Source organism: Cataglyphis hispanica, chromosome 9 (genome assembly GCF_021464435.1).
Source record: "Cataglyphis hispanica isolate Lineage 1 chromosome 9, ULB_Chis1_1.0, whole genome shotgun sequence".
NCBI classification, from domain to species: domain Eukaryota; kingdom Metazoa; phylum Arthropoda; class Insecta; order Hymenoptera; family Formicidae; genus Cataglyphis; species Cataglyphis hispanica.
In genome coordinates, this window is record NC_065962.1 from 2,815,005 (window position 1) to 2,824,364 (window position 9,360).

The following is a 9,360-nucleotide window of genomic DNA, read 5'->3' on the forward strand; positions in this document are numbered from 1 at the left end:
CGGGGTAGACTTAGCCAACTAGGGCTGAGCATCGCCCCGCCATGACAAGAGTATCCAACAACGCCATCCGGCCTGCGGGATGACCGGTGGCCTGATCGCTCGCACGACCGAGGAGGGCGAACGTTTACGCGCCTTCCTGGATCGCGAATTACCCAGGTTCCAAGACGTTACCGGGCCTATGCCATTGGCCGAACATCAGATCCGCCTAAAACATCGAATGCCGATCAAGCAGACATATCGGCCACGCAATCCAGCCATGCAGGCGATTATCGACGCCGAAATGGAGGAAATGGAGAAAGCCGGAATTATCGAACCGTCCAGAAGTGAGTGGAGCTCGCCCATCGTGGTCGTGCGGAAGAAAAACGGGAAGCATCGCTTCTGCATCGACTTCTGGAAGGTCAATGACAGAAAAGGACGCCTACCCATTACCGCAAGTCACGGCAACCTTGGATAAACTAAGGGGGCCCGATACCTCACCACCTTAGATCTTAAAAATGGATACTGGCAAGTACCACTCGCACCCGAAAGCCGTCCGGTCACCGCGTTTACCGGGGAAGGGGCTAATGGAGGGAATAAAGTTCCGGGTCATGCCCTTTAGGTTACACTCCGCTCCCGCCACGTTTCAACGCCTGCTTGATTCCATCATCGACCTCGCGCTCGAGCCGAATGTATTCGTGTACCTCGATGACATCATCGTTATCAGCCGACCATTCGAGCAGCACCTTGAGCTGCCGCCTCCGCGCAGCCCGTCTCCGCCTGAATTCCGAGAAGTGCCAATTTTGCGTAGACCAGCTAAAATATCTGGGCCACGTCGTAGACCGCGTCGGGATCTATACTGATCCGAAGAAAGTCAGCGCGTTAACTAGTTGGACGGAACCGCGTTTGGTCAAGCAAATATGCCAGTTCCTGGGCATGGCCTCATGGTACTGCCGATTTATCGAGAATTTCTCGACCCTCGCTGCGCCGCTCACACATCTGACGAAAAAGAACGCCCGCTCGACATGGAGGGAAAACGAAGCAGCGGCGTTTAAACAATTGAAAAACGCACTGACCACCGCGCCCGTACTCGCGTGCCCTTCAACCGCCGCTTCTTCCTGTAAACCGACGCGAGTACCAGCGGCCTCGGAGCCGCACATATAATGAAATAAAATAAATTAGTTTTTGCGTCATGTTTTGATTGTGTTTGGTTGCTGTTGATTCTTGTTTTCCGTCCTGGCGTTTAATATCTATTTTATAATATTATCCTAAATCTCTCATCACCTAAATTATTGTTTATATTAGATCGCCACTACTTTCTCTCTCTCTCTCTCTCTCTCTCTGTGTGCTCTCGTTTCTTTTTCTCTTTCTTTTCTTTCTCTCTCTTTCTCTCTTTTTTTCTCTGCTTATTCTTTCTTGTATTCATTGCCATTATTATATTCTTTATTTGTTTTATTTTTATTGTTTGTATTTTGTTTTCCACTACATAATAAATTAATTTATTCATCTTTATTTTCATAGAGCCATAAATGAAGCATTGTATATATTGCAATAAATAAAAGTATGCTCTATGTGTGTGTTTTGTATGGGCGTTTGTTTGTGTTTGAACTTGCGATATGAGTCGTATGATTTTAGTGTGTTTTGCGAGGGAATAATTCGCGAAAGTTGAAGTAATAAAGAGAGTTTTTGTCAATTCCCATGCAGTATTTCTAAAATTTATGCTTTTACTTTATAACTTACGATTATATATGATCGCCTGTGATTCGTGCATCTAATAATTGATAATAAAATAAAAAACTATAATAACTATATATAACTATAATAGCTATAACTATAATAATAACTAAATAACTATAACAATTTCCAGATTTATTGAATCCTCTGAGGGTTACAATCTCTTACAATTTACATTTACTTACATCTACCTTAACTCTAGCTTATTATCTTAACTCTAACTTATCTTAATCTCTACCTATTTCTAACCTACCTACACACACACACACACACCGCTACTTGCCCTACCCTAACTTGGGACCTTCGCTTCCGGCTCATATCATGTTTCCAATCCTTTCACACACCTTCATTCACACATCCTACATCAATCTTCTTTCTCTCGCCCATTCTCTCTCTCTCTCTCTCTCTCTCTCTCTCTCCTCTCCCTCTCCCTCTCCTCTCCTCTCTCTCTCCCTGAGATCGAGAGTGGACGAGTTCGCTGCTCTCCTCGAGTATTCTCGAGCGTTACGGTCCTCACACCCGACCGTCCGAACTCGGCGCAACGACGCCTCCCACGAACCTTGCTCTGGGAACACGCCGCGTCACCGATACCGACGCTTATACCACCTACAAGTCACTGTCCTGCAGTCCGCGCCGACCACCTGGCCAAGTATTGTACGCGCCTTCGCGCCCGTTTGTAAGTCTATCGCACCGCGAGATATCGAATATAATCTCGCGTAGATCACTCCGCGAAAATACAGGATAATGGCATCACTGCCCGCACCACCGCGCACCTCGCGCCCGTAAGCACGTGCTGACAACACGCGCCCGCCTTACCGCGCGCACCTCGCGCCTACAGGCACGCACCGACAACACGCGTCCGTCTCACCGCACGCGCCCCACGCCACGAGCCGGGCCCTTTAACGAGACGCGCAAAACACTGTCTAGACCGGCGTCACAACAGTGCGTTATTATTGTATCGACTCGTATAAGATTGTAACAGCTGACCATTGCCATCGAGTGGCAATAAACGACGTACTTTTCAACACACGTTCTACAATTGTGTTTCAACCCCTTCACGAATCCTGATCCCGATTGCGCTGTCCGCGCACGCGAAACCGCTCGTGAAGCGGCTCATTACAACCATAAAAGATCTTTTAGGATTTAGAATTTTTTTTTCTATTTTGAATCATTAACGTAGAATATCCTTATATTTTTAGAGATCCAGATAACTTTACTCCCGCTAACTACTATAGTAACTCCTATTCACATTCAACCTGATTGATACTTCCTTTTTGCCTACGCAATTTTACGTTCAATTCCTAATTAGGAGGCGTAATTGCATTTTTATCTTCAATTATTTGATATTTTCTCCCATTAATCAATGTTAAATTCAATTCATTAATATATTATCCTTTAAAACAATTAATTTATTAAATTTTTATTAATAGATTCATCTTATTAACATGAATAGGAACACAAATTATTGAATATTCTTATCTTATAATCAGACAAATTCTATCTATGTATTTATTTTTTCTATTTCTTTTCATCTTATATTTTAATAAAAATATGAGACATAATTCTATTTAATAGTAAATAATATAATTATTATTGTTTATATTTTTAATTAATCTAATTAACTATAAAAAATTTAATTTATTATTTTATATACATTTTTAAATATAAATAAAATTAATATAAAAATATAAAAAATATTATATATAAATATAAAAATAAATCAATTCTTATAAATTTAATGATCTTGAACATTGAAGTTTATGTTTTGAAATCATAAGAAAGAAATTAAAATTTTCTATTAACCTTAATATAATAATAATAAATTATAATTATATTATCTAAAAATTCTAATATGTATATACATACATACATACATACATACATACATACATACATACATATATATATATATATATATATATATATATATATATATATATAAAATTATAATATTAAAAAAATTTTAATCCAAAAATTATTAATAAATAAATAAAAACTAAAGGTAAAATAATTTTTCAACACAAATATATTAATTTATCATAACGTATCCGTGGTAACAATCCTCGTATAAAAATTACTACTGATCTTATCATAATCACAAAAATAAATATTAATATATTTGAATGTTGCAATAAATTTGTAAATATTAAAACTCTTAAAAATCTAAAAAAGAATTATTCCATATTCAGCTAAAAAAGTTAAAGTAAATCCTCCCCTAAAATACTCAATATTAAATCCAGAAACTAATTCTGACACACAATAAAATCCATTGGTCTTCAATTAAGCTCTGCTAAAATTCTAATAAAATAAACTATAAGTAATGGATAAAGAACTACTATATATCACACATAAATTTGATACTTACAAAAATCTATAAATGAATATCTTTCACTTAAAATTATCAAAACTAAAATAATTAAAATAAATCTAACCTCATAAGATAATATTTGTGACACTGATCGCATTGGCCCTATTATTGAATAAATTGAATTAGCTGATCATCTTATAAAAATTATAATATAACCCCCAACAGATATAAATAAAAATATTAATAAAATAGAATAATTTAAAAAATATGTATTAGTAATATACGGAAACAATATTCATATAACTAATATTAGACCAAAACTTAAAAAAAGACATAAATAAAATAAATTATAATTAGATTTATATAGATAAAATAGTTCTTTATTAAGCAATTTAATTGCATCCTTAAAAGGCTGTAAAATTCCAATAATTCTCACTTTTTTAGATTCTTTTCGTAATTGAATATATCCTAAAATTTTTCGTTCCAATAAAGTTAAAAAATCAATACCTACTAATAAAATAAGTAATAAAATAATTAAATTTAAAATATTTAACTTAATATAATTTATAAATTCATTTATAAAAATTATTATTTATATATCTTAAAAATTTAATATATATATATATATATATATATATATATATATATATATATATACTATATATATAGTATATATAGATATTTAAATTCTAAATTTGATACACTTATCTGCCAACGTAATTTTTTAATTTATTTTTATTTATTAATTTAATCAAATAAACAATTTTTTAAATATTTAATTTTATTCTTTATAAAAAAATATTTCAAATAATTAGTCCTTTTGTACAAAACTATTTTAACTTTTATAGATAGAAACCGATCTGGCTCACACCGATCTTAACTCAAATCATGTAAAATTTTAATAGTCCAACAGACTAAAATATTAAACTTCTCTACTTCATTTTTATTTTAATTCAGCATCGAGGCCGCAAACATTTTTTTCAATATGAACTTTTAAAGAATATTACACTGTTATCCCTAATGTAATTAATTCTTTTATAAAATTATTAACTTTTAAAACTAATGAATTTATTCATTATTTTCAAATATTATTGTTTTTAATTAATTCTATATATTAAAGTTAAAGCAATTTAATTATCCTCCCAATAAAATAAAATTTTAAATTTCAATATTATAATCTTTATTAAATAATTTAAAATTTATATAAAATTCTATAGGATCTTCTCGTCCCATAATATCATTTGAGCATTTTTACTCAAAATTTTAATTTTAATTTTTCATCTCAGACAGTTAAAATTACATTCATTCCTTTATTCCAGTTCCCTATTAAAAAAACAATTGATTATGCTACCTTTGCACAGTCAAAATACTGCGGCTATTTAATTCTATAATCATTGAGCAGAATAAATCTTATATTCATCCCATAAAACCATGTTTTTATTAAACAGGTAAACTTTAAATTTTATTATTTTAGATAATAAAATTTATTTTGCCTAATTCCTTTAATAAATATACAATAATAAATTTTTATTTTTTAATTTTTTAAATTTTTATACTCATTATATCATTATTATTTTATAATCTTAATTTTTATAAATATTTTCTTAATTCATTAAATATATTAAATATAAATCGTATTAAAAATTTTAATTACTAATTAAATTAATAAATAAATTTTTATAAATTATTAAATTTTTCAAAAATTTAAAATTTTAATAATATTTATATATATATATATATATATATATATATATATATATTAAAAATTTTTATTATTTAACGTAATTTAAAGATTATTCCATAAATTTTATAATTTAACTTAATAGTAATTAAATTATAATAAATATTTATATTTAAATTAGATTTATATAAAAAAACAAGATATCAAAAAAATTGATAGAAATATCTTCTCTAAATAAATATTTAAAATAATTATTTCACATTAACTTTCATTTATATTTAACTCTTTTTAAATCGAGAAATTTTAATTTCTTAAAATTCTTTTTAATAAACCCTGACACAAAAGGTACAATAAATTAAATTTATTTTTTAACATTTATCTTAAATTCATTTACATTACTTTTATTATTATATAAATAATTATTTTATTTTATATATTAAAACTAAATAATTTATATATTTATCTATTATATAAATTCTTTTTAATATAATTTTATTAATTAATAAAAATATAAGCAATACATAGTTATACCTAAGCTATACGTCGTAATATTACGAAAAACTTAAGCAATACGTCGTTATATAGTGAAAAACCTAATCAATACGTCGTTATATAATGAAAAACCTAAGCAATACGTCTTTAAACCTAAGCAACACCTCGTTATGTAGCGAAAAATTTAAGCAATACGTCATTATATAAAGAAAAATCTAAGCAATATTTTGTTGTATAGCAAAAAACCTAAGCAATACGTTATTATATATAGAAAAACATAAGTGATACGTCGTTATATAGCAAAAACATGGGCAATACAAAATTTTATAGCAAATAAAAACTAAGCAACACGTCGTTATACGAAGAAAAACCTAAGCAATACGTCGTTATACGAAGAAAAACCTAAGCAATACGTCGTTATATTGCGAAAAACATAAGCAATAAGTAGTTTAATAGCGAAAAATTTAAGCAACACGTCATTATATAGCAATAAACCTAACAATTCGTCGTTATATAACGAAAAATCTCACATTCTCAATGTTATGAAATAAACGCCAAAATGTAAAATAAGATGAAATTTTATAATATACATCAAAAACATTGACAAACAACACATCTCAGCTTTCACAACTGTTATCGTTATGTAGACACGCGCAGGTCGCTCGGTACCTCTCAGTTACGTGACAAGACGCGAAATAAATCGAAATTTACTGTTTTACACCAAAAACATTGAGAAATAATGCATCTCGGTTTTCACAGCTGAGATCGTTATGCAGACACGCGTGAATAGCTCGGTACGTGTTAGTTACGTTTAAAAACGAGAAATAAGATGAAATTAGTTGTTTTATATCAGAAACATTTAGAAACAACGTATCTCGGCTTTCACAGCTAAAATCGTTATACAATCGTATACAGATACGCGCGGATAGCTCGATATGTCTTAGTTACTTTTAAAAACGCGAAATAAATTGAAATTTCTTGTTTCAGATCAAAAACATTGAGCATCTCAGCTTTCACAGCCATGACCGTTATGCAGACACGCTCGAATAACTCAATACGTCTCAGTTACGTGCCGAAACGCGAAATAAGTTGAAGTTTCTTGTTTTAGATCAAAAATATTGACAAACAACAAATCTTCGCTTTAACACATAAGATCGTTATGTAGACACGCTCGAATAGCTCGGTATGTGTTAGTTACGTTCCAAAACGCAAAATAAATTGAAAATTTCTTGTTTTAGATCAAAAATATTGAGAATATACGTTTATCGGTTTTCACAGCTGAGATCATTATGTAGACACGCGCGGATCCCTTAGTACGTCTTAGTTACGTGCCAAAACGCGTAATAAGTGGAAATTTCTTGTTTTAGATCAAAAACATTGAAAAATAACATATCTCAGCTTTTACAGCTACGATCTTTATGGAGACACGCTCGAATAGCTCGATATGTGTTAGTTACGTTCCAAAACGTAAAATAAATTGAAAATTCACGTATTGGTTCAAAAACATTGAGAATCAACGCATCTAGGATTGCACAGCTGAGATCGTTATGCAGACACGCGCGGGTCGCTCGGTACGTCTTAGTTACGTGTGCAAAAGCAAAATAAGTAGAAATTTTTGGTTTTAATTCAAAACCATTGAGAAACAACATATTTCGGATTTCACAGCTGAGATCGTTATGCAGACACGCGCGGATCGTTCGGTACATCTTAGTTACGTTTGTAAAAGCAAAATAAGTCTAGTTTTTTTGTTTTAGTTCAAAAACATTGAGAAACAACGTATTTCGGATTTCACAGCTGAGATCGTTATGCAGACACGCCAGCTGTTACAGGGGTTACGATCGGATTTTCTTCCCCTTTAATCGCGTACGCAATATATCTATCGTGTAGGTAACTATCCAATATTCTCCTAAGATATTCGGGAACATGCTTCCTAATTATCGCCTCTCTGATGGTCTTCCACGGAACCGAGTTGAAGACATTTGATTTGTCTATATTCACCACGATCGTATATCCATTCTCCAACATCGCAGTCCTAGCCACCCTACATACGTTGGCAATGGCATCACATGTAGATCTGACATCACGAAATCCATATTGGCACGGAGATAGGTCATATTCCGGGATACATCTCAGATGATCCTTTATTTATTCCACAAGAATTCTTTCTAAGGCCTTGCCAGCCTCGTTTAATAAACAGATAGGCCTCACCTTCGGAAAGCCATTGGTGTCCATTGAGTGGTCCGCTTTAGGAATCAAAACCAGTATAACCTTTTTCCACAAACTCGGGAATACACCATGTTTCAGACATGTATTGAAACAAGTCACCATTTTGTCCATGAACTCCTCCGGGACACGTTTCCAAGTGTAAGCCGGAACGCCAACCATACCCGGTGCAGTGCTGCTTGAGATAGGACGCTTTTTGAACACTTTATGTATCTCGCCAGGTATTACACTCCATTCTTCCTGCCATTCTGTTTCCACTTGCCACTCGCGCCATATCATCGTAGGGTTGTATACTTCGCCTGCAGGAAACAGGGACTCAATGAGTTGAAATCTCTGTGGTTCTTTCAGACCCTTTAATGCGCCAGGGGATTAGTCACGCAGACTCCTCAACACTAATTTATATGGAAGACCCCAAGGATCTTCTTCAATAGTATCCAAGAGTTCCTGCCACGAGCTCGCTTTAGCCTTCCCTATTTCCGTCCTAAGTTTTTTATGCACTGTTTTATATTGTCTGCGAAGTCTCTCACTATCTCCATTATCATTGATTCTCCGTAGACTTCTCTTCCATCTTCTGTAGGCTCGATTTGCATCTTTCCTTAACTCAGAGATCTCGCTATTCCACCAGTATACGCTATTTCTCTCTTTCGGGGGGCCAATCTAGTAGCGTTATCACATGCATTCTTAATTTCCGAATCTATACTATTAGTGATACTTTCTGCTCCTGTCTGGTTCGAAATCATGTCCAGATTATTCGACGCGCTTCACAATGATTTTTGGAATTTCTCCCAGTCTGCCTTTTTCCAATTCCACCTGGAAAACCCATGCTGAGTCCTGCGTTGTTCCGATATTCCTGGACGTCTCCTCTGTGCTATTTCCATCCGAATGTAGGCATGATCCGACAAGGTAACGACGCCGAGCACCTCCCAGCTAATAACTTGTTGAGCCA

The 9,360-nt window shown here is 33.1% G+C and overlaps 1 protein-coding gene across 1 annotated transcript; it reads left to right on the forward strand.

The window, feature by feature from the left end:
• Positions 1-684: 684 nt before the first annotated feature.
• On the forward strand, positions 685-1,140 carry LOC126851891 (uncharacterized). The gene has a single exon (XM_050596225.1). It carries the CDS (start codon positions 685-687, stop codon positions 1,138-1,140), a length of 456 nt encoding a protein of 151 aa, XP_050452182.1.
• Positions 1,141-9,360: the final 8,220 nt, after the last annotated feature.

Coding starts and splice junctions, on each gene's coding strand:
- LOC126851891 (XM_050596225.1), top strand. CDS start 685: ATGACATCATCGTTATCAGCCGACCATTCGAGCAGCACCTTGAGCTGC.